Raw genomic sequence first — 27,421 nt, forward strand, 5'->3', positions numbered from 1 at the left:
TCCCATGATGCAATTCAGCTGGAGCAAAACGCCATTTTAGTGGTTGTTTGCTGTCGTTGTTAATGTTTCGATTTGATTGCGATGTTGTGTTGTATTGATAGAAAGAAAAATATTTCATTGAAATCTAGTTACTGCTTATATTCTACTGTGAATTTAATTGTTCTTAACAGCATTATCTAATTTTCTTAGTTGAATTGACGTATGAATGTTGAAGGTCAACTTTTCTTCAATTAGGTGTATTAAAATTTGATTTGGATACCCAAGTAGGAGGTTTAAATGACCAGAATTCTTCGTCTTTATTTTTTGCTTTTATTGTGACGCTACAAGTAAAGTAGTTTTTATGATTTTTATTCAAAAAATGCTAATTTAACGAATGTTTCAAATGAATTTGTCTTGAGTTATAAGACAATAAGGCCATTTAAGCCTCTTACTTGGCTGCTTTAATTGTCAGAACTCGCTTTTGTATTCTACTGTAAAGAAGTTGCTTTGGGATATACCCAAAAACATCCGAGATGGGGACCAGGATACCTTCAGATAAGGTAAGAATATAAATTTCTGCATCGTTTTATATATTGCTTTGAAATAATATAGATAAGTAAATGATGATCGAGAATCTTTATTTATAAGTTATGCAAAAACAACTAAAGATTATTTTAACTTTACTATATTGATAAAATTATTGAAATATGTTAAATGACGAATAGCCGTAAACTATTTTTATGAGTTAATTCTAACTATAATTTTAAAAAAAATCAGAATTGATCAGAAACGCAACAAAAAATTTGAGATAAAACGATAAAAACATATTTTTTTAAATTTAATATTTCTAATAAATTATCTTTGAATTGTTTTTGAAAGTATGAATTTTCAAAAATTTTGTTAAAAGATACAAAAATAATTCTTGTTTATTTCGTAATATTTTAGTCAGATAGTCATTCCTTAATTGTGTCCTAGTGCTTATTCATTATATTTTATTCCATTTTAAAATAAAGTAGCTGGATATAGTCGATACACGATTGTTTTCATCATAAATTTTATTCTATAAATGTGGATATTTTAAATTGATGTTAAGTCAAGAAAAAATTTATAGATACTTTCTGTGTTTATATTAGGTTGATTCTTCTACGAATATTATTAGTTAGCTATGAAATTTTTTTAATATTATACTAAGCAATTCCTTTTATCCATTAATGTAATTAATATTTGGAATTTTATACTATCACAGTACAGTATTTTTTTGCCAATTATTTTTTCTATAATCTTTTATATTATCTCTTGTAACTTGCAAATAGGAAATTGTTTTGATAATAGAATATAAGAGGATGTTCTGATAAGTACACAAGTTTGTTTTTTCATTTAAAAAGAAAGAAAAAGTTACTTTTAAACTTTAATTTTTTTGTTTAATACTTTAATTTGAATAAACTTGAGAACTGTGTATCTTGTTAACATCACAGTATTTCAAAAATTGTATTGATTTTTTAAAAGTTGAGTTGTTTTAGATGGAAATTTAAATAAATATATATATATTTCAGAATGTAGAAATAAAATTTTGCTCGTATGATCTATAGATTTATTAACAGCTTGGATACAAAATGTAAAATTGATAATAAATTCTCAGCATGTAAAATAAAAATTTCAATTGAATTAGACACCAATAGATTTGGTTGTAAATTTATTTCTTTTTAAAAATGGGTGCTGCAGAATTTCTGCCTTGGTTTAAGCATCACATATTGCTTTTACTGTTTGGAATTAATTACCAATATCTTTATTTATGAATTACCTGTCAAAAGTTTTATTCATATTTTAATAAAATGAAAGAACTGAATTTGAATAAATATCTTTCAAAAAGATAACTAACCACTGAAAAAAATTTTTTATCTTCTCAATATTTATAATGAGTATATTTAATTTTATAAATAGCCATATGCTTCCTATAATTTCTGTGAACTTTAAATAATTTGTGTTGATTCAAGTTAAGTGGATGTACTATGCGACTATCCTTTCAGCTTATCCATTAACAATGAATGCTTGATGCAGTATGAATCTTGCCTTAAAACAAACAATAACAAAACATCCATTGTAATTGTTACAGTTTTGTCACTACTGCAGGAAAGTTAGGAAAGCACAAAAAATTCAAAAGTTATCCACAAAATGGGAGGGAATGTAGGGAATTTTTGAAATTTTCTTTTAAAAATACTCAATAATGTAGGGAAATTAATTTTTTCATCTAAAAATGCAGATTTTTTTTAACTTCCGGAATTAAAGATCATTGACATCTAAAAATTAAATATTTGCTAATGTTAAACCACAAAAGTTCATCACCTTTTTTTTTTTTTTTTACTCATCTCTTCTACATAGAATAATCCAATTTTCAAGATAAAGAGAGAGAAAATACTTGTATTAGAATAGTGATTACTGCTATTTGAATAATAGTGGAACTACCAAGACTGAAAAAAAAAAGAAAAAAGTAAAGAGACTCTTTTTAGTGAAGTTTTATTTTTGTGAGGAATACTTTATAAAAAAATTGAATCATTCCAAAAGTCTTGCTGTTTTAAAAGCTGTATCTTATTTTAACTATGTCTATTGGAAAAATATTACAGTGTTGTTTATAAAGCAGGTGTTGATTTGCTTTAGCTTCTTTATTCCAAAGCAGAAATTTTCACTTTATGTTGAGAATGCATAAAGATCCAATTTAGAATTTTTCAGAAAAAAAACTAAAAAGTGAGTATAAAGAATAGTTTGATTCATTTAATGAAGAAATTCTTTTAAAATTCTATTTTTATAGACTATTGGAAAGTCATAGAATTTTATTGCAATGCGACTGTGGAAAGAGGATTTAAAATCAATAAGGATATTCTTGTAGAATATCTAAAGGAAGTTATTTGATTGATCTAAACTACATTTGATGTCATAACTTTGATGGAGGTGTTTTAAATGTTTCAAGCTTAAGGGATTTGCTATAGCATGTGAAATTAGTCCGTGAAAAATGCATTATGATGTTATGGAAAAGAGTCTTAAGAAAGGCAAAGTACCTTTGCAAACTAAATTTTCACAAAAGAAAAGAAACTGATCACTGAATAATCTGCAGAAGTTGTAAAAATTGATGTTCAAATATATAAAATTGCACACAAAAAAAGTTTTATGTTCTTTTCTTTAGGTATTAAATGATTTGTATCATTTATTGATCTTAATTTTGCATTACTAACTCAGAGAGCTTCAGGAAATGAGTAATATCTTTTTTTACCTTTAATATGACAATTTGAGTGATATTTTGGAGTAAATATAAACATTAATTTAATTTACTATTATTTCAGATAATGTTGAATTGTTGCTTACTTTGACTTTTCAATTGATAAAATTAGATTATTTTTCTGTTATAACTAGCACATTTTCTGTATTGCATAGATATTAGGAAAACACAGCATTTTTTTCCCCCCAAAATTTGAGTGGTAACTATTCTGCTATTTTAACATTCGTTTTTAGCTATACGAAGGACTGTATTGATGGCCAGACTTTGTATTATTATTTTTTATAAATTTGGATCTAGATACAATACTTTTTAAATGTACTAAATATAGTTGATTAAATATTTTACTGTTCTGTATATCCAAAAGAAAGAGAAAGATATTCTAATTAACATTTTGTAAGGGTTGTATTCATCCTATTCAGGGACTAGATATTAATATCTTAATTATTGCTCTAGTTTTTTCTTACAAGGCATCCATATAATCTTGATGGTTGTTTCCTTTTTATAATATTTGTTATATTAATAAATGTATGTTGTTGTAATCTGTTTAAGTTTTACTTAATGATTATGGGTTATGAGCATGTTAATAATTAATTTTATTTTCTTAGTAATTAGTGAATTATTTCATCTCTTTTCTTATTAATGAAACTACGGCTGAAAAATATATTTTTGAAGTGATGTAAATTTTATCATAAACCTTTGCTTTTTATATTTACTTTTTATAGTTAAGATATTTGAAATTTAATTGCTATGCTTGAGTTGTTATTACATGATAATTGAATTTCTATTTCATTTCAAAGCATAAATTACAAAATTAGGAAAATCCTACAAATTTCTGAAATTAAAAACCTGAATTTTGTACTCATTTTATCTGATAAGCAACTATCAGAATGTTATCTTTATTTTTTAAAAAAAATACTATATTTTGTAATTTGATATTGTTTTCAAACTGAATCAAAGAATTGAAATCTAAATAATATAGTTGATATGCAAGAAAATTTTAGTTTGAAATAGTTAATTTGATAGGCTTTTATTATTTTTCCTATCTCTGAACTGTTTTAGGTGATGGGAAAATTTCAGAAAGCAGAAAAGTTTGAATAAAAAAATAACTAAACTAGCTACTAATTTTTTTATAAATTTATTTAACTTGAAACTGAAAGTTCAGAGGGCTAAGTTGTTGAATTTGGAAATTTGTTTTTAAAGTCACAATTCTGATAATATTTTAGTGTGTAAAATCTACTCTTTAATTACAAAGATACTGCAGTTATCTACATTATATTAAGAATGTGAAAGGTTAAAATTTTTATATTCTGCTCTTACCATATGAAAATTATTGATATAAATATCTTTCTTGATCCCTGAATGTATATGAAATAATAAAATGTAACAAAGTGCTATTTTTTCTCCTGAAATACTGGCTAAAAATAATTTCTTTTGAAATTTTATTTTCAATTGCTATTGCTTACATTACTATACAAATCTGAATTTTATTCTTTATATTACTATCAAAAACTAATTTTTTCCCCCGCTTTGTTAACTTCATTTTACTGATGCTGAAAAATAAGTCTAAATATGGTTTTGGAAAAGTGTTCATGCTATATATTATTACATTCCCTTATCCTGATTATTTAGAGTAAAAATTTTGGGGAGGAAAATATTATAAAATTATATAAAAAATTTTCTTTAACAATTATATTATTGTTAAAAAAAACCGGATTATGATAAATTATCCGGGTTTTTTAAATTTTGGTAAATTATTAGGCTAGCATCTGGAAAAATATTAATATTTAAGGACAATCAGACCACTGACTAAAAATAAGTATTCTTCAGACAAACTATAAATATAAATAAAAATGAACATTTTTCTCCATAAAAAAATAAGCAACTTATAAAATTTCAAATTATTGAAAATGGTGCAGTTTTATTTTAAACTGAATGATAAATATTTCTTTTATCATACTAATAACATCTTAACAAAATCATTCAATGCTGAATTAGTTTATAATCATGGAATGAGCAAACTTAACTCCTTGTCCGTGTGTATGTTCTTCTCAATATTGTTTCTTGATTTAAATTTTTCTTTGGATACCGTACTCTTGAAAGTATTTTATTACATAATGCTGATATTCAGTTCTAATGTTTTTAAGTCATAATAAATGCTAATAGCATGTTAGAATTTTAAAAAAACCCGCAGTGTTTGAGTTAGTTGGGAACTTAATTTCGGTTTTTGATCACTGAATTATCGAAAATGGTATCCATGATCAAATTGGCATGAGTTAATTTACATTGTTTGGGAAAATAAGTTTAAAAATGAAGCATTATTCTTAAATAAGAATTTAGATTAAAAATTATTATTGCAACAATTAATATCTTAAGCCAAAGAGTTTTTTACATTTACTTGCAAATACTTTAAGAACCTTTTTCAAATATTAATATTTAAGTCTTTATTATTAATACTATTCACCTGAGTTTGTAATCCATGGTTAAGATTGCCCTATGTCAAATAGTGATTAATGTGTCAATTTTGAAAAATGAAACAAAATAGGATAATTTTCCATTTAACATTTTGCTAACTAGAATGCCCAATTGTAGTTTTTTAAAAAAGCTTTATAACTAGAAAATAAGGTTCCATCTGATCTCCCAGGCAATTATCTTCACTTAATTAAATAATTTTTAAATGCAGCTAAATTTTGATATTCCAATTATGTTGTAATAATAGTAAAAAAATTAATATAGAAATAAATTTTGAAAAAATATTAAGCACATATATGATTTGAAATCAGTCTTATACTATAATTTAAACATGAATCGATTTTAACTTATATTTTTATGTAATTAGTCAAATAAAGTATCTTTTTAAATTGGAAAAATTTATGTATTCTATTAATAAAATTTAATTATGTTCTTGTTTTGATATCTAGATAAGAATTTTAAGGTATGTTCAGAAAAATTCAGCTGAAAGCTAGTGCTATTGTTCATGAGCTTATCAGTCTTGTATTTCATTTAAATTAAAGTGTTAACTTAGACAAATGCATAAAATCAATTTTATTAAAAAACAGACATTGTTTTCTTAGTAAAGCTTATATCTCATTCAACATTTTCTCACTTCTAATTGAATCAACAGTTTAGAGAAGGAAAAAGAACATCAAAAATTTGAAATATATGCAATATAACATAACATGCTATCTCTTATATTCATGATTAACTATGAAGAAGTATACAATCCAATATTAAACCATTGATCGAAAAAAAATCTAAAAAGCTTTATTTATATACACATATTCATTTCGATCAAACTTATTTAAAAAGGGTGTAAAGTCACTTTAAAGCTTTGGTTTAAAAAAAACTAAGAAAAATCTGTACTTTTTATTTCTTTGAGAAAACGACTTTGGGCTTCTTCCTCTTCTTCAAACTATCGTTTCAAATCAATAAAATGCTTATCATTAGTTTTTGTCTTAAATTTCCTTTAAAGATTATTGTGGGTTTCAGATTGGGAATTGAAATTTTTTTAATCATGCTACTCATGTAGACATTGACTATTTTTTATTAAATTATCTTGCTTTATATCAAATCCGCCAGTGTAATGAAAACCCTTAATTGGTGAATGTAAGGTCTGTTTTGCATATCTGACCAAAAATTACATTTAATTAAAACACTGGATCATATATAATATAGCATTAACATTTGGAATCCCCTTTCCCTTTGTGCACATTATTTATTCTTAAGTTATCCTCACATCTGAAATATTCCTTCGAATATTGGCGAAAGTTTCTGATAAGCTATTCACTATTTTGTTTATACATACACTGATGGCCTGATCAATATTTGGGGCTCTTTGCTATTACCTGCGTGGACTTGTTTTCATCTGGCCATGACCCAAAGTAGGTGAAATTAGCCTGACCCTGCGCTCTGTCACTGTTATGACATCGTCTGCAAGGAACCAAAACCGGTAGGAACAGGAAGTGCTTGTTGCATCCTCTTGCTGTGCTTTTATTTGTTCTTGCGTTCACCCTTTCACAGTCATTATTTCTCGCTTGCATCATTTTTCTCAAATTCACGAATTGCAATCGTTAATGACGTGGATATCTTTACTGCTTTTCATGTGCTTCCTATATGTGGCTTACCAGGAAGCAGTAGTACCTTTACAATGTGTGGAACAATATGAATCCTTCAATTTTTTTACTCTCTCTCTCTCCCCTCTACTTCGTATTTAGAATTAGTACTCAGTTTTAATGAAATTTTACAGAATTTAAGCTTAAATATTTTTTCTAAAACTGTTGATTTCTTTTATTCTTCTGTCATTTATGATATAATTTTCATATATTTAACCGAAATTTTGTTTTATGTTTGTAGTTTTTGCATCTATCCTTACCATTGGGTTTAATGACGTGAATTGTTTTTTGTGTTTCTACTTATAATAAAATAATATAATCCAACGTTGTAGAAAATAAACATGGGGAGTGTTAATGGCAAACTTATGATTTTACACAATTGGGGGTTTGTCGAATCGTCAGTGGAGTCAAGTTTCAATGGCATGACTAATTTTGTCGCCAGTGGTAGGTCTTCGAAATTTTTTTTTCTGGGTGTATTTCATTTTTTAGATCGATTTTAGTCATGAATTATCGAAAATATATTTTAGATATATTATCTAAAAGCATTAATTTCTGTGTGATTATAATGTGCATTTGACCGAGAATAGTGCAAACTTATAATTATTCTAATGATTGGTTGTTCGAATAAGATAATTATTTTCATTTGTAAATTTTGGATTTGAACTCATGAAATTTCGGTTAGTATTCTTATTAAGTATTCTTAGCAAGTTTCAAAATAGCTGTCTTAATAATGGATCGTTGTTTTGTAATGCTGTATCATTAAACTGATGTCTATTAAACTATGTAAAAGTTAATAAAAAATGAATTATGTATTTAGATTACATTCGTTTGGTATGCCTTAGCATTTTATTTAGTATCATTCCACGGCTCGTCTGAAAGATCACATTAGCGAAATCTCATTTTTGAAACCATTCACGGGCTTAAGACTGGGTGCCATAAGAAATACTCCGCTCTTGCTTATTGATTGAAGCTCGCTCTCTATATATATCACTGTCTAACCTCCTTGGTGAATCCATCGTTGATAGAGTATGGACGTGTCACTTTTTGTTTGAATGTCAGAGTTACCAAATGATATTCGTCTTTGAAAGTACAATTTTAATTCCCATTTAAATATCAGTAATAAGTAATTCTGCGTATGAGTGTGATACATCATCTGAGTACAAAGATCGATATTTCTCTTTGTGTAAAAGAATCTTCCTCACTAATATGATTTGAAGAGCTTTCTTGCATTTTTATGTACCCTTCCTTGCTTTTTTTTTTTTTTCCTCCCTTTTTGCACCGTAAAACTTCCACAATGCCGTACAGCAACTTATTCTTTTGGATAATTAAATAGCTAAAATTTTCAAAAACAAATCATTGGAAATATTCGATTTTGTTTATTAGACTTTATCCAATTTTTATAAATTGATCGGCAAACGAGTGCAGTTTATTAACAGTTAATAAAAAATAAAAACGATGAGTGTGTCTTCAAGAATATTCAAAAAATTTATAATGCGTCATTGTAAAAACTTGTTACCAAAAATCTGAATTCTATTGAAGCATTTAAGATTTGCTTCATTGCGTTAATATCCTTGGAGTGTTTTGTTCATCCATGTCGGTCTTTTAAATATCTTAAAAGCATATAAATTTCATTTTTTTTTGTAGGTGTTCTAAATATGTAGTGGTACAGGTTTTTATTAAATTATTTCAAGATTGTACTTCGGTATAATTCGTATCCATTGCCATTATGATTTTTATTCATTGCTCTTCATTATAGAAATTTCTGCGACAAATATTGATTTTAGCATCCATATAAACATATTTTTTTTTCTATTAATGTAATCAATTTGACTTTTTCGATATTTTATCAGTTCATTTTCAATAAATTCCCAGCTGACCTATAAAAAATTAAATGGTCTGTATTCAGCAACAACTCAAGTTGACAGTACTTGATAGCTACCATTGTCGTAGCTAGCCATCATTGTTGGTCGACGATATTTTACATTTCTACATATATTAAGGCTTGCACAAAATATTTACCTCTTTTTAAGAGTGAGGGGTTTTTTTTTTTTCAAATATAGCAGTATTTTTAATTACATTTAAATTTTATCCAGAATTGTTGAAACAAGCATTATACTACATAGCTTTTTCCAAATGGTTGACGAGTTGCCGTTGGCTGCAATGTAGCTTTCCGACAAAAATAAAATAGTACCTCTTGTTCTAAATCCCCCCCCCCCCTGTTGTCTAGCTCTTCAGTATCTTACATTAGAAAAAGAAAAAAATGCAATAGAGCAGATTTCAAAATGAAATAAAGTGAGATATTGTTTTTCAATATCCTGCTGTAATTTGTCTTAACCGATTTGAAATTTATATATATTCCGGTGAAGAATAATATTTATTTATATATACTGAACTTACTTTAGTATGAGAAATGTCTGTTTGATTAATCTCTTTTATGAAAATCGTTTGAAACTTCAAAATTGACAAAGATTTTTAGAGGAAGTTGCCAATATCTCTGAAGAAAAGTTACAATTAATCAATAGTTACTGATTGATTTCCGGAAATTTATTTTATGATATCTCAGCAGCCTCTACTTAAAAGCATTTTATTAGCATTTGAAGCTTCATTTCTGTAACTGGCTAATCAACAATAATATATCTTCCGGCTCTTGGTTTTCTGATTTATTTTCACTTTAAATAAATCCTGATGGGTGGGGGTTTTTTTTATCACTTTTTTTCTGAAAGTGAAATAGATAATATACATAAAAACATATCCAATATTTAAAACTTCAATGCTAACTTCTGTGTGCATTTCCTTTTAATATTCATTATAGTTCGGACAGTACCTCCTAACAACCCTCTTTGTCTTCTTTGGTAACTTCCTCATGAATAATTGAAAATTATTTGACTTGGTACTCGGCTTATTTAAGATTCTCACGTCCGTGAAGTAAGCCCACCTGTACCTGAAAAGAATTGCAATTTTTCGTGTAGGTGAGGTCTTTAACTCTGGTATGAATCGTTAACCTATTGATGATTCAGAGATCAGTGCTGTTCTTGCTGGTCTTTTGAATTATACCAACTGGGAGAGAAACTCGTGAGATATTATTGACTGGTTTATAATAGTCATTTTGTAAAATATTTTGTGTCAATTTTCGACAAATTATTACAATGAATGATACAGAAGAATGTGGGCGTGAGTCAGTAAAAAAAAAATAATAATAATAAACCGGATATATACGCGACGCAAAGATTAGGAAACATCTGGTTAAAACTTCGCAATATCATATTTGTATATTTTGGTGAATAGATGTTACTTTTCGCACTGTCTTCCTTTTGCCTTTTAATGATAGTTTTGAAAATAGATAGAATAAAAAGAAAATTATTTCCTTATGTAAAACAAATGATTAATTTCACTACCATTTTACTTTACCTTTGCATTTTCGCTATTTGCAGGAAATGAAATATTTTTATAGCATTATTTTACTTAAATTCTAAATGGTTAGAATCGAGTGTTTTTAATACTTAAATTATATTTATAATACGCCGACACAGAGTGTAAGGCTTGAAATGGCCGACGATTTGAGTTTTAGTTTTAAATACTTATGTTGCAATCTTTCACATATCAGAATGACAGTTTATGCTGTCAAATTCATTTATATCTACATTCATAAGTTTAATTTTCCGAAGTGCAGCAGTTACAAATTTTTCTTTTCCTGAATGGTTATCAAAACCTTGCATTGGTCATATGACAGAACCCTGCATAGGTCATATTAATCGATACTTTAGTTTTTCAAATTTAGCGTATATGCTTGCAAGTTTTCGTTAACTATTATTTTTCTACAATCTTTCTACGCAAATTTAATTGCATTAGCAGTAAATGATTGCTTGATGTTGAAGCAGTGAATGAAATTAAATTAGGAGTATTCTTTTCGAACTTCTTTCTCGTAATTTGTAATAAATGTCCTTGTGTATTCTTATTAACCGTATATCATATATGAACAGTAGTTACGGGAGAACCTATTAGGTTGGTCTTTGGCAATTAATTGAAAGGATGCGATTTATGCACAAGTTACAGGACACCAAATGTATATTTTGGGCGCCTTACCTCCCCTTTTCTGGCCGATTAAAATGAAAATCTGATATATAACTACAATTGTAGTCGCAAAATCACATATCAAATTTAATATATTTTAAGTCATGGCATTCTTGAATAATCGCTTTTTCATTCTTGGAAAAGTACCGATTGGCAAAGTCAATCCGTAGACAAATTTTATTCTAAATTTGAAACTTGTCAATACATTAGATAGTAAACCAATATAACAAATTGTAACCATCTTCTTTTTGCATTTACAGTCTTCAACTTATATTCGGACAGGCAGGCAGACTTCTTCTGAATTAATTTTTTTCAAAATCTAATATAAATCTACAAATTTGTTAAGACTATATACCAAATTTCATTTTTCTAGCTTAAAGCGTTTTTGGGTTATCACATTTAAAGACTAGACATAATTCCAAAAGTATGCTTTTCGGGTTTAGTAAGGTTTGAAACGTGAAAATTGGTCTAAGTTTCGAGTTGGAATTTTTTGACACTTACATTTTTTTACGTTTGTATACGATAAAAACAAACAAACAAACATGCAGTTTATTTTTGCATATTAATATTTAATTTGAGCATATTAGGAAACAAAACTGTTAGAATTCAGCAGCTATGAATTTTATATTTCTAAAGAAAAATTTCTTGGCATTTGTGAGTATTTAAATTTAACTTAAAACTTAAATTTACATATGGTTCTGTTTGAAACCAGTGTACTAAATAAATTACATTTGAGATGAAATATATTGTAAAATTAACTGTGTTTTAAAAAATGAAGATAAAAAGAAAAATATTCTATTATATAAAAACTGAAAATTATCCTGTAAAATATTTTTATTTATAGAATTAGCATTTTAAGAGTTAAGAATTATGATAAAATATGCCGTAAACTGTTTCAGCGCTGTTTACAAAATATAAAAGCTAAATATTTTCTATTGTCGATACATCTTTATTCATATTTCTTGTGTCTGAATGTGATCTCATTATATGATTTGTAACATTTTTAAAATAACGAAAATATTGTAAAAATGATTTTTTTAAGCACAGTTATATAGAAATTTTAAGCTAGACTTGAGATAATTAAATTTATTTTAGTAAATACTTAAAATCTCCACTCCAAAATGGGGTTTTCAGACATTTTTGAAATTATAAAAGATGCAGTTGAATTCTTAGTTGCAAGTTTTCTTTGGATATGTTAAGAAATGCTAAACACACACAAACTCAAAAATTGCTCTTGAAAATAATAACTATTAAATTTATTTGTTAAATGTATCAGATATGTTGTTAGGAACTCCTTGGAGGAAGAACAATGGAATTAATTCTGCTAAATTTAAAGTGAAAAGATGCACTTGACATTTGCTATTAATGTGTTGAAGAAAACCTTTTGCATTGTTTGTACTTTTTAAAATATTAGACCTTTTTGTAATAGTTAAGATGAAGGCAACAGAATCAGTGTATAAAAGTAATCCCATTTGCTTACACTAGCAAGTCTGATTGTTGCATTGCTTTAGAGAATTATCATTGATGTCTGTAAGGAAGTCCATTCAGATTTGAAAGGACGTATGAAATCAAAAGTTACATTAATACTCTGAAAATTAACTGGTATCTTAATGAACTGAAAGGAAAATTTAATACTTAATATTTATTATATCATCACCTTAGGAAATCAAAGAAATTTTTTTATTCAAAGAGCTTGACAATTTAGTTAAATTGATGGCAGGAAACAATGATGTTGAATGAATGAATTATGAGTTGGTAAACTGGAATTACAATAATATGAACAAATCTGAGTGACATTCCGAAACAATGTACGCTTATAGCATCCGTAAAAATTCTTTGTGATTTCGCGCAACATGGCAGAGGGTGAATAAAAATGCTATTTCTTCTCTGGCTCTTAAAGCCTGACTTAGCATTTGTGTTAAGGAATCGAATATCAATTCAAAAATTAAAGTGGCAATCGAAATGTTTAGCCATATTATTTAAACACTGGGCATGATGGTTTCAACCATTGGATGAATCGAGTGAATCGATCAAGTGAAATTTAATCCTACGCACGTTGTGTTTGAATCTGTTAAAATTCGTTCTATAATATCAGTTTTTTTACGACGCATTATCTTCCCGGGTATATGATTTTCATAAAAAGTTTAAGGGACCAGAATATATCTTATTTTAAACTAAATAAAATGATAAACATATTACTTTATCGAGGTTTCCGATTGTATAAGATAGCTAATGTGTCTTTTCCATATATCAAGAACTTTTTATTCGAAACTAATTATAATATTGAATGTATGCGATTGATTTATAGATTGATCATAATTGCTTATTCATGAATATGCCACACCTTAAATTACATAGGTGCTACTGTGTTACTACTTTTTGTGTTATTTATGTCAAATTGCTACTGTATTGAAAATTAACTGTTTGTATGAACCCCAGACAAATATATTAATTAAGAAAGTCGCTTCCTGCATGCCTTTTTGTTTGAAACAGATGAATATAGCGATGGGCGAGGCTCTAAACGTAAACGTGAAAGACCGCTGTTTTTATTCAAATGTTGATAAGTAGCGCATTGCTCAATATCCTACACTAGTGTGTAGACTTGTGGAAGATGAGAATAACGCGGCTGTCATTTAGTAGTGCAATTTGTGTGCGGATAAAAGCATTGCTTTGTTCTATGTTTTTGTCTGTGGGGGATCGAGTTAGGTCAGATTGATAAAGCGTGCATTGGGAAGGGCGTTACTCGATAGGGAATTCAGCAACTCCCATCCTTGATGTGCACTCCTTTGTACTGAAAAATATTAATGGCATTATATCATCTATTTATTGTGTAAAGATTTATCCAGTGAGGTCACTAACGGCCCTGCTTTTTTATTTATTTATTTATTTATTATGAAACTTGCGTTGCATTTGTAGGTTGGTGATTTTTGCATCCGACATTAACAAATAATCGTCTGAATTGAAAACTTTGCCTTATATTTATAAAATAAACGTCGAAAACTTGTGTTTTCTTTTCATAACTCTTGTTTTACCCTAGAACTGTTTCATATGTATGTGCTTAGTTTGTCATATTAATTTTAAAATGCATTATATGAAATTGTTTTTTAAATGTAATTGTATAATGTTTGCATTTAGATTGGTTTTATTTGGGACAGCAGTATTTCTGTTTTGAAATACTGCTCTTTTGCTAATAATCTTTTGACATATTTTTGTGAATGTGTATAGCTATTGAAATAAATGTTTTAAGAAATAAAAAAAAAAAATTAAGTGAATAATTTGATTGCTTTTAACCCTTTAAAGGGCCATTTTTTTTCTAGTCATATGTTAAAATATTGTGTGGCTTGAAATTAGAATAAGAAAAGGGATTCATTTAGTTTATTAGGTAAATTTAATTTGATTAATTAAGTTGGTTAATTAATAATTAAGTAACAAATCAAGACACATCATCTTGTGTGAGATAAAGAACTGAAGTATCTTAGTTTCTGTTTTACTAAAAAATTTGTCAGAACTTATGCCAAACTACATAATTTCATACAAAGATTGATAAATTTGGTGGGAAGCATACTTCTTACAGCCCTAGAAAGGGTTAACATTAAAAATTGTCTAAAAATAATTTTGTTCCCACTTTACAACATTCGAAAAATGAAACATTTATCTAAAAGATGTGTTTTTTATACTTTTGCTATTAGAAAATTTATTATTCTGCATTACCAACATTATTCCATTATATATGTTCATGAATACTTACTTGAAATACCAAAGGAATTTATAACAACGAAGACTTTCGAATATTCATCATTTGTGAGTGTCAAATGATATCAGTCCATTAATTTTATACATTAAGAAATCTGTATCATTATTTTAAATTATTTTTTACATCTGTTTCTTTATTTAAACAATCAGAAGAGCTTAATTTAATGTATTACTACAATTTTTCATCAGATAAAACAGTTAATTGCCTTCTAATCATTGCCAAAATATTTCTTTCAAGATGGAGTAAAGGTAGTGTTCTGAAGCAAGCCTTCATTTTCTTGTCATGTTCATGCATGTGACATTTGATAATTTTTGTTACCTATAGCATATTACTTTATTAAAAACATTAATGCTTTGTTTTTGATTTTTCAGATAAATTTGCGTTTAATTCTTGTGAGTGGCAAGACAAAAGAATTTCTATTTAGTCCCAGTGACTCTGCTGCAGATATTGCTCAGCATGTATTTGAGAATTGGCCCATAGGTAAAGTATTATTATTTTTATTTATTTATTTATTTATTTGCTTTTATAATATAATACTGCATAAATATTTTTGTTTTAGGAGAGCAATATTTGTTCAAAAGTCTATAATGAGCTATAAAAAAAAAAAAGAATTGCCATTGTAAAATATTTTTAAAAAAGCAAAGTGATAGACATTAAAAATAGTTAACAGCTACAGAGATTATTATTTTACTTTTTTAATTGAATTATAAATTTGGTTTGGAATTTAAACTTTTCAATCAATTTTATTATATTTAATTTTCCTGATTTTGTATATTTCCAAATTACTGTTATATGCTGTTGTTGAATGTAATGTTTTCTTTTGTGCCATTTCTGAATTAGAGCAAGCAGCAATGAGTATCATAATTTCCTTACCTTCTTTGTAATATTTTTAGTTTCATAAAAATTATTTCAGTAAGTCGTCATCTATTTGCCAATAACTAAATATTAATTATTCTAAATTTAATAAGCATTGTGAATGTTTTCTGTTTTAATTTATTCTGATTAATTTAATGGCCTATAACATATTTTCTTTTTACTTGAAGCTAAAATAGATTTTTGAATCATTATGTTTAAATCTATTAACAAAGGTTTAAAAAATATTATTTTGTATATATTATTTGTAATATATTATACTTGCATTCTATAATAATTTAAAATTTTATTAATTTGTTGAATTTATTTTTGTATCTGTGTGATGAATTTTTTCAATTTTTCATTTTAGAATGGTCTGCAGAAGCTGTTTCCAAAGCAGAAATATTAAGACTAATATATCAGGGCAGATTTCTACATGGCAATGTCACTCTTGGTGGTAAGGTTATTTTTCTTTAATACTGAGTTTATAAGAAAGACCTTTTTTTAAAAAAATGTGTTTAGACATTATTTATCTATGTTTGTAAAAAAAAAAAAAAAACATTAAGTTTTATTCTTTGTTATCTGTGATCCCATGTTTAATTTATTGAATTTTTATTTTCAAAAATAAGCATTAAGTGTTAATTATGTAGCTGAAATTGTTTTAAGTTGGAACATTTAATATTATTTTCATCCTAATCTTCTGAAAGGAGTGCTAATGCATTTACCCAAAATTCTATTAGTTATCTAGTTTATATATAATGTGGTCTCTTAACTAGTAACTATTCCTGAATGTATTATTAGAATGTATCAGTTCATGCTTTGTAGTTTAATGATCAAGTCTATTAACTACTATTAAGTTATCTATGTAAATAAAATTTATTATTTGGTACCTATAGAAGTCTAAACATCTATATGGATTTTCTTTTAATTCCAAATTTTGAGCTGTAGAGCAAGAGGAAGAGTTACAGTTTTAAGATTTTGTGATAAGTAGTTATTTTTTTATTAATTAAAAACTTATATTTGAGCATTTACATGAATGGTCCACTAAACAAGCCATAATCAAGTATTTAATAAATGGAATTTAAAATATCCAAAGTATTTGGAAGGAGTTATTTAAATATATTTTTCCTTGTTGATACTGAAAATTACATTTTTTACAAGAAAATTTTTTCGTCTCCTTTTTTTGAAAAATTTGTTCAAAATTGATTTCTTGCTCTTAACAGTGAGTGAAGATTCAAATTTGTTGTTAAAAATATTTGCCTATATATTCTGTATCTATATATTCTCAGCTGTTATATCATTCTTTTAAAACTATTAAAGAATTAAAAGAAAAAAATAGCTGTCAGCTGTTATTAAAGCTCTTTGATGCAATAGACTTTATTTGAATTACAAATAAAGTTACTAACTATAAAAATGATTTTTGTGTATTATAAACATTTTATATAGATGTTTTTGTATTTAAAAAGCATTTGTTTAGATGTATTGGAACTTTATCAATTACTAATATTTTAAAGTTATAAGTACTTCAAATTTTGCCAATTAATGCTAACATATATGTGAGGTTTTAATAAAGTTTTTAACACTTAGACAACTTTTTTGTTATTGAAAAACAAAAATTTCAGGATGGACAACGGTATAGCAACTAGTGTTGAAAATCATACGAATTGTTTAACATATCCATGCATGTAATTTTTTATATTAAAAAATAGAGCAATTTAAAATTGCCTTACAAACCACTTGAGAATTATATATTTCTTTTTGGAATTGCAACTTTAAATGCCAATAGCATCTTTGATTATTTTAATACCAACTGTCTCAGCAGAACTTAATAGTGAATTTCTCTTAGGAATGTTGAATTAGAAGGATTTATTTATTTAGAATTTTATTTTATCACTTTATTCTTGCATCCCCCTCCCACCCCTTCTCTTTGGTGTATCTTTCCGGAAAGGGAAAGTGTAAACACGTTGTTTTGGTGAAATGTTTGTTGAAGATTTATTTGTTGCCTTTGTTTTTTAAGTGTGTAGTTTTTCTTTTTTCCCCTTTCTGAGATATTCATTTGAGTGACTCATATGCTTTGGTTCTTCAATATAAATATATTTGATTTTTGAAAACAGTGAATTAGAACATTTGCTAACGCATTACCAGTTTATTGAAAATTCTCTATAATCAATTCTCTTTACTTTTGTTGCTATTATGTTCTTCTTCTTAATCCTACAATTGGTAGATTGTTTTTTAGTGAATATAATATTAAATGAAAAATTCTTCTTTAAAGACTATCAGAATTAGTTGTATGTATTTTTGTATTGTATATATAGTTACACAAAAATAGTATAAAGTTGATCAGAATAAATTTTTTGGAAATATTTTTTTTTTTTTTTCAGTTGAGAAATATCTATCTGTATTGTTGTTAAAGTCATGCAGATATTTTCAATGTTTCTCTAAAATCACTTGCTTATGACAGTTTAATTTCCTTTTCTGTAATTTTCAGTCTTCTTCTTCATTCCTTAATTTATATAGTTCTTCAAAAACATTTTTCTTACAATCTAGAAATTTTAAACTCAAGAAAGATGCTGCATTTGATTTATTAATGTCTTTTTGTATATATTTAAATGTAAATTGTGTTTGCATAAAAAACATCTTATTTTCAAATCATCCTCAGCTTTTCAAATAGTAACATTCTGTTTTCCTCTTTATAACACCGACTGGGACATTTTATATAATCAAATGCAAAACAATCAGATATGATATATACAAGAATAAAGAACCAGGGGGTCTTTCTCAGTATATACAAATGTGATAATGGATCACTCTTGGAATTTTTTCCTTTCACATTTTATTAGTTTCGATTATTTTGCTTCAGATCCTTTATCTGTTTTTATAAAGATTTGCACCAATAGACTAGAATACCATTTTTATTTATGTGTTGTAGTTACAATGGTGTAAATTGTAATTGCTTTGTTTTCTAGAAATTAGCATGTTACAGAACTATGTATTTGGGGGGGGGGTATACTGTTAACATTTTAAGTCATATGGATCCAAATTTAATGTTGTAACTACATTTTTTTAATGTGAATTACATCATATAATTTTAACTATATAATAGTTATTATAAAGCAAATGTTGTGTCTAGATATCTCAAAAATTTGTAACCTTTATTTAATATTAATTGTTCTTGATTCATTATTCATTCCTTTGCTCTAAAAAAAAATTTGCAATTATTTGAGTTTAATATGGAGATTTGAATTTGTGTTCTAAATTGTTTTACTATTTAAAAAAAATTGATTTAATAAGAATTTTAATGTGGGTATAAGTCCTTTTGATAAATTTTTAAAAAGTAGCTATAGTTTTAGTGGCAGTTTTTCTTGGATAACAAAGTTTTTAGTTCGCAGTAATTAGTTTCTGAATAATAATCAGTACACAAATACTGTTCTGGTTCAACTCTATTATTAAAATCAAAATGTTTTTAATGTAACTTTTTCTAGTAATCTAAAATAGTTGGCTATTATATATATATATATATATATATATATATATATATATATATATATATATATATATATATAAGACTTATGATATCGTAACCAAGATACACAATTTAAAAATATGAGTAAATGTCAATTTAATGGGTGAAAAAGATTTTGTACTTTTAATTCTCTGAAAAATTTTACTTTTTACACATCTTGGCTTTAATAAATTCTTATCTTTATGCCAAATGCAAAATAACTTTTTATCTTATCTGCAAGTTTTCTTAATTTTACTTGCAAGTGAATGCTAAAAAAAACTGTAGAATCTATTTTTTTTTTTATTATTTTGAATGTACTCTTTTATAATTGGTATAATTAAATGTTCTACTTGATATAACCTTCCTTTGTGTGTCTGCATTACTGTTAAATTATAAAACAAAACAAATCAAAATCTTTTTTTTTTTTCTAGCCCTGCAATTGCCATTAGGAAGAACGACTGTGATGCATCTCATTCCAAGAGAAAATTTACCAGAACCCAATTCTCAAGGTATGTAATTTAAATTATATATTTGATTTGGAAGAATAAATATAAAAGTTCTTGTTTTTACAAATCAAACCAATTGTTGTGTTAAAAATTATAATTTTTAATATTAGTATTTTAAATCTGTATATGTTATATCAATTTATTATAAATTTTGATATGGCTATTGAGTGAAATAATCTATAGTATAATAGAGATGAGTATGTGTTCTGTTTTGTATCCTACTTTGTTTTTATTGTCTTCATAGCAACTGAATTCTTACCTTTGGTGTTCAGTGTCTTTTTTCAGATTTTTAAGTATAGTAAGTTCTGATTAAATTTTCAATGTTTTTAATCGTTCAGGTTATATCAAAGAAACAAATTAATAAACATTTTCATTTTATTTTATTTAGAGTTTTATTAAATACATGATGTAACTGATTTTTTTTTTTTCGCTAATGGTTGCTAAATATAATAGTAAGAGACTTTCAAAGTTATTTGGCCATGTTCAGTTTTATGCCATTCAGAGTGACATGCAAAGACAAAAAGAAATTTAGTGTATAATACATTACACATTGCAAAACTTTCTTTTCATAAACTTTATTAGGCATTTAAAATTGACTTAAAAGTTGTCCCCAAATATATATATATAATTATGTTTTTGAGGCATTAGATTTTAAAAAGGTGCCTCTGGTTTATTTGAAAAATTAAGTTTTTTCATATTATGACTTGAGAGAAAAAAAGTTGTCTTTCATCAGAATAGCTTTTTCTTATTGCCTTTACTTTATTTTCTTAGCTCCTCTCTCATTTCATTCTAATGTTTCTCATCTGCTTCCTTTCTATATATGATTTGTGAAAATTTGGATAAATTATATTTCCTGAGGGTGTATATTTGCAAATATCAGTCATGCATGTTATTACATTGCATTTCCATTGTCTTTAATGCAAAACATGTAATGGATGTTTTTATTTAAAAAAAAAAAAAACTTTAAAAATGGTTTTAAAAATTTTTACTCAATTGCAACTATTGTGTGTGGGGGGAAGAGGTCGCCTAGTTTCCTAGTGAACATAGTGCCATCTATATTTAACACTAGTCATATTTTATTATCAGCTGGTTCATTAAGGAATCAATTTAAGTTAGATCTGTCCATGATATTGTGAAATTTTTAAGTATTAAAGATGTATTACTTGAATTGTCTTATATATTCTCTGCTCATTTGTACACGGAACTTTCTAATAGGGACCAATCTCATAGATCAAAGTGCTTTGAAAAAATGTAACTGAATAGTTAATCTATCTTATTAATGTTATGATATTTCACTTTGGTGTACATCTTGTAAATTACTCAGATATTAAACAAAAATCTTAAATGAAATCATGTGGTCTGATAATTGATGAAATAAAGAAAACAGTTTTAATTTCAGGAAGTAATACAACCAGTTATAAAAAATTAATGAAATTTAGCAAATATTTGCAAAACTATTAAATTGATATCTTTAAAAAAATATTTTTAAATGGAGTAAAGGTTATTGCAGAAAATTGTAAAATTTAGGTTAATTTTTAATTAAAATTTTTAAAAAATCTTCAAGGCACATGTTTTTACCCAACAAGGTATATCTGTGCCAAATTAATAGCTGTAGGTCATACAGTCTGGTCTGTCGAGCAGCAATTCACACATTCATCTTTATCATTAGTAAAGGCAAACACAATAGAATTTATTCTTTTTAACTTGCTATACTCTATACTAGTTACTAAAAACAAAATAAGCAGAATATGTGTACAGTAGGGTAGAATGAAAATGGCCTTAATTTTTTTTTCTAAGATTTTAGTATGGTAATAGTGTGGAAAAGTTGCCTTTTAGCTTCAAAAACAATATTTAAAAATTTGGTTGCAATATTACATTATCTTAAAGTGCCACAATGAGCTTGAAATTTGCAAAAAAATGGAAATTTTTAGAAAGGGCCTATAAAACTTTTTCTTTGATTTTAGTTTTCCAATATTGGTGAAAAGTTAGCTTTTAGGTTCAAAAAGAATTTTTAAAAATTCTAGTTGTAATACAACAATATTTCGAGGTGTTGCAAAAAACTTAAAATTTGTAAAAAAAAATTGAAAAATTATAAACTTTGATAAAATATTTTTATTAATGTTTCGCTCACATAATGTTACAAAAGATGATTTTAAATACATTTGTAAGCATTACAATTGGAAAAAGTTATTAATTACGATTCATAATAATAAAAAAATATTTTCTATGTCCAATTTTGTGTTTCTTACTTCTGTATCCTTAATGATTACAAATGTTACAGCTGCAAAATGTTTCTATTTCATTGCCAAATTAAATTAATTTTTTTTAAAATTAAATTTTGACCAGTTCACGCACGAGTCAATTTTTGCTCTTATGTATCTTTCGATTGATCCACAGACATTTTCAGCCTATTCGGCCACCAGTCTCGCAGCTCTTTCCACTTCTTGCATGTGACAAGGAAGCCCGGGAAAGTCGACAACCGAGTTCCCTATACTATTTTGTTCAGCTTCAGATGCCTTCTGTATAAAGTTTTAACTTAATATTAAACCGCACAAACACTTGGGAGTTGCTATTGTTTCTTGTCTATTTGATGGATCTGGTTGGCTTGCTTCTTTTTGTGAAGAACACCGTTGTTCTTCAGTGTTGTCATTATAGCCAGCAATAATTTCTGATTCACTAGTATTTTTTGCCTGTTCTTGATTTAACTTAACTATTATCTGTTGTTCTTTACTCTTTCTTGCTTCTTTCTTCCTCAAAGCACTGGTGATAGCAATATCAGTATTACCTATAACCATTTTCCTGTTAGAGCATTGATCGTTGAAAACCTTTTATTCCTTAACTGGCATTTTTTTCTTCTTTTATACAAGTCAGCAATATCAAATAAACACCTAGCTTTTTCTCTAAATTCTATGAGGGTGAAATTAAACTTATCTGAACATTTTCTGCTTTTAAACTTTAATAAAATCCTGTATTTAACATAAGCAAATAAGCTTATTATTTGTGAAATTCTTTTGCTAGAAGCAATGGGAATTGAAGCTCTTGAGCATATTTGTTCTATTATGAGAACTAAAGTATCACATATTTTGCTTACAGAAGGATCCTTCTCTAAAGCAATTGTGAAGTTGTTTATAATATAACAGTAGCACTAGATTCGTCAGCAGTGTGTTCAACTTCAAGCAAATCACTAAATTAACCAAAAACGGAACACTCCGGTATTTGTCTTTTCTTCACTAATTTAGACTGAGCATTTTTACTCACAGCAAAGCATACAAGCGCAAGCTAACAAATCAGTTATGTTAAACAGTTACACAATAGATGGAGAGGAGATGCCGACTGAACAGAACTTAGCAAAACTACTAATTTGAAACCAGCTCTGTCCTTGTCAATGGACGCAGACAAATCTCCACCTTACCTCAATAACAACCACTCTGACAACGACTTGGTGCAATAGTAAAAACTGTTTTTATACTTTTATTCATATGACACTGCCTAATGAAAGCTTTTGACCTCAAAACCGAAGCACGCACAAATCCTTAAAAAGTTGCAAATAGTGTGTTTTATGAAACTTTAAAGTCTTTGTGGCACCTCAAGATATACTCTCATATTTTTTATAATTTTTATTTGTCTTATCTATAACAAAAGGCAACTTTTCTGCACTATTACACATTAAAAATCAAAAGTTGATTATTTTGTAAAAAAAAATTTTTAAATGAACAAAAAAAAAAAAATACTAGCCTTTAACATCCTTGTGCCTCAAGACTTACTACAATATTTTTCATATTTATAATTCATTTTATCTTCACCAAAAGGCAACTTTTCTGCATTATTACAAATTAAAAATCAAAATTTTATTTTTTCGTTCCACCCTAATGTACAGTAAGGTTGATTTATAAGGATAACATTTCATTAATTTTCATAATTTTTTTCTGCATGTTTTCTGTTTGAAATAACATTTGTAAATTGAATTCTTGTAAAATTTTATTTGTTAATTTAAATTATTAATTTTAAACTATAGTAGATTTAATGCGCTTAATTGTACGAAAAGTGAAACATTTTTTCTTCTTTTCTTGTAGATCAACGACATAAAAGTAAGGAGAGAAGCAGTGGCTGTTGTAGTTCAACTTGCACAATATTATAGGCTGTGCCAATATATTCTTCATTCTATTTTCCCAAGATATGTTGCAGTCACAATAGGTGGGGGCAGAATTTCAAAGACTGGTATCTGTTCCTGGTCAGAAGTATTTCCCGTAGCATCATCTCACCTAATTGAAAGGCTAGAAAAACTGTGGTCACGGGTTCAAGCTAGTCTCTTTATTTTCAGTTATTAATCCAGCACTTGTTTTTGTCTGCATTGTGCCTTTTCTTTTATTTCAATTTGTTACATCAGGGCACCAATAAGTCAATCATTATTAGTATCATGCTTAGAAAATTTTTGCACTGGCATATCTTATTATGGAGGATCTCTCTTAATATGGAAGATAGGTTCTTCCTAGGGTGGGAGAGGAATTGAAAAAAAAAAAGTTATTTTTCTTTGGCATTACTCATTTTAATTTTATTAAAGTGCTTCTCATTTTTCATCCACAAAAGTATTTATCAATTCTTGAAAAAAAAAAAAAAATGGATGTACTTGAAATCATTAGTAATGGAACTGTAGTTTAACGTGTGGAGTTGGAATATTTTACTGATCTTAATCTCTACAGAAACCATTCCAGAAATTTATTAGAATTAGAATATGAAATAAAAGAACTATGAACTCTTGCAGTGTTGCTGCATCTGATGTATGTGTGAATACTGAACATAGAACAAAGTGCTTGTTAGTGACTTGTACATAATTTACATATTTGTTCCTTGAAAAATACAGCTACTCTGTTGTAGAGGGCTGTTGTATATGTAGAATAATTAATACTACAAAAAATGAGGGAAGTTCTGTAGCAGTGGCATATACATTAAACTAACTTAAATCATTTTTTAGTGTTGTTTGTTCAAAAATTTTACTTTTGAATCCAATTTTAGCACTGATTATGACTGTATTTTGTTTTTTGTAGCATTCATATTGTACAAGTATCTATGTAAAATGATTTTAATCCCTCTTTTTAGCAAGCATATATATCTTAATATATATATGATCTTGTAGCTGTACAATTGTGTTTTAACTTGTTACATGCCATTGCCTGTATTTGTTGACAATATAGTGATCTGTTTGTGCATTGTACAAAAAAACTTCTGAAGAGTTTACTATTGTTAACACTATTCTGAGGACTGCCAGGTAGGATTTTTATGCTTTATTGTGTAACATCCATGCTTCACTTGTTAGATCTGATTAGAAAATTGTATAAAGTTTATCTTTTGTTTTTCTTTATGAGTTTAGGAAATTAAGTACAGTGGAGTATTGATCATCTGGCAAATAACCTGGGTCCTAATATACCAGGCTAAGAAATAATATTGTATTACAAAATTATTTAATATTTTAGAGAGAATGTCTGCATTAAAAAGGTGGATGGGGGACAAATAAAACTGTATTACTATGAAATAAGAAACCCTGATGTTCATTGGTTTCTGACTTTAAACTGAAATTTAAATTTAAACTGAAATGGTAAGATTTTTACTTTTGGATTGAGATTTATTCAAAATATTGATTGATTTTTAATCATGTTCCTAAAAAATCTTGTTAACAATATTTTTTTATTATATATTACTGCATCTATGTTTTGACTGGTATATCTGGCATCCTAAGTCATATATATATCTTACTATACAATTTGAATGAATAAAATTCTCTATGCTGCTTATTTCTTCAAATATGTTTACATTTTATAAAGTATATGACATTTCATGTGCATTAAAATTAGGATTATCAGTGCTCTACTGTATCAAGAAATGCATTTTATTTTTGTGCATGTGTTTTTCTCACGCACTTAAGACGAGTTTGTCTTGCAAACGATTTCAATCTCATCTTTTTGCATTTTTTGTAGCAGCTTTCAGGTAATGCTGTGGCATTGCTTTCATTAAATCTGTTAACTTGATTGGTTGCAATACTTTGAATGAACTGTGGAAGTGAATTAAAAAAAAAAGCGATTTATGTATCCCAGCGGTGTAATTAGTATGTAAATAAATATATTGTATGTTTTGGAATTGTAAAGTTTTGAGCCTTTGTAAATAGAATTATAGCTTAAATGTGTGTGTAACTTACAGAGCACTTTGTTAGAAACGTCCTTTCCCTCCATTGTAGTCCAGAGACAGAGTTTCTGTATGCAACATTGTTAAATGGAGCCTAATTCTGTGTGCCATTTTAACACCTTTCATCTTAATAAAGTAAAATTCACAAAATTAGTTTTCTGTATTATTTTTGTCTGCTAAATTTATAAATAGAAATGTTTTTAAAACTAAGTAGATTTAAATATTTTTTGAATTTTAATTGCTATATTTTTTGATTCTTTCTTGTGATGTCATTAAAATTTTAATATTTAATCAAATTTCAATGGTTTTTGTTTATGAATGCAAATTTTTAACTTGTGCATTTAAACATTAATGAAAATTTATATTTCTACTAATTTTTTTAAGCAATATAAAGAAGAAAAAGTTGTTTGCAGTTAAACTTATTACAATAATAGAAAGGATTTAAACTCGCCATATTAGTGTGATTATTCAAGGTTTCTTCCTGCCCTCTTTCCCATTTACATTTGTACGCCCCTTCCTCCCATACCATTTATAATTTTTTTTTAAGTCTTAGCTGGATTTTTTTTTTTTGGGGGGGGGGGGATAAACAAATGTTCCTGTAAATTTATTAATCTAGAAATTTGAATGTAAAGTTATTCCAAAGTTGCCTGTAGTCAGTTCGTGGTGATTGTTCTCTTATAAATATTACTTTATCTAATGTACTATCTAATCTAATTTTTTTTATTATTATTTATTCAAGTTGAAAGTGAAATGTTCTTCCTTAGCAAATAAATTTTTGTTATTCTTCCAAATAATTATTATGAATATATTGTCATCTTTCAGCTGTATTTTAAATATAGTCAAATTACTATGCTTAAATTCATGCTTGAAATAAAGCATGCATTAACATTTGTTTATTTCAAGTCAGTTTATTAACTCAATAAATAAATCAAACACTTAGATTTGAGGATATTTAATGAAGGTATTATTAAAAAATAATTTTGCAACATAATTGTCAATTCATCAAAAAAATTGCATGAAGCTAATTGTGGCATCAATTTGAATTTTCTAATTAACCAGTTATCCTCCCAATGTGACAATTTAAAATTTTTATGTAAAAAAAAATTATACATGTATTTTTAAATTACGCTTTTCATTACATTTACAGTAATCAATACAGATAATTTTGAATGTGAAGCAGAATTTAATGGCAAATCTATC

General features: G+C 26.9%; 1 protein-coding gene across 1 annotated transcript; it reads left to right on the top strand.

Moving 5' to 3' along the window:
- On the top strand, positions 1-26,371 carry LOC129968686 (ubiquitin-like protein 3). The gene is made up of 5 exons (XM_056082829.1): positions 1-539; positions 15,556-15,664; positions 16,407-16,493; positions 19,970-20,047; positions 24,118-26,371. The coding sequence occupies exons 1-5, from the start codon at positions 513-515 to the stop codon at positions 24,180-24,182; spliced, it is 366 nt and encodes a 121-aa protein (XP_055938804.1). The 5' UTR covers positions 1-512; the 3' UTR covers positions 24,183-26,371.
- The last annotated feature ends 1,050 nt before the right edge of the window (positions 26,372-27,421 follow it).

The sequence above is a fragment of the Argiope bruennichi genome, chromosome 5, assembly GCF_947563725.1.
Source record: "Argiope bruennichi chromosome 5, qqArgBrue1.1, whole genome shotgun sequence".
Lineage (NCBI taxonomy): Eukaryota > Metazoa > Arthropoda > Arachnida > Araneae > Araneidae > Argiope > Argiope bruennichi.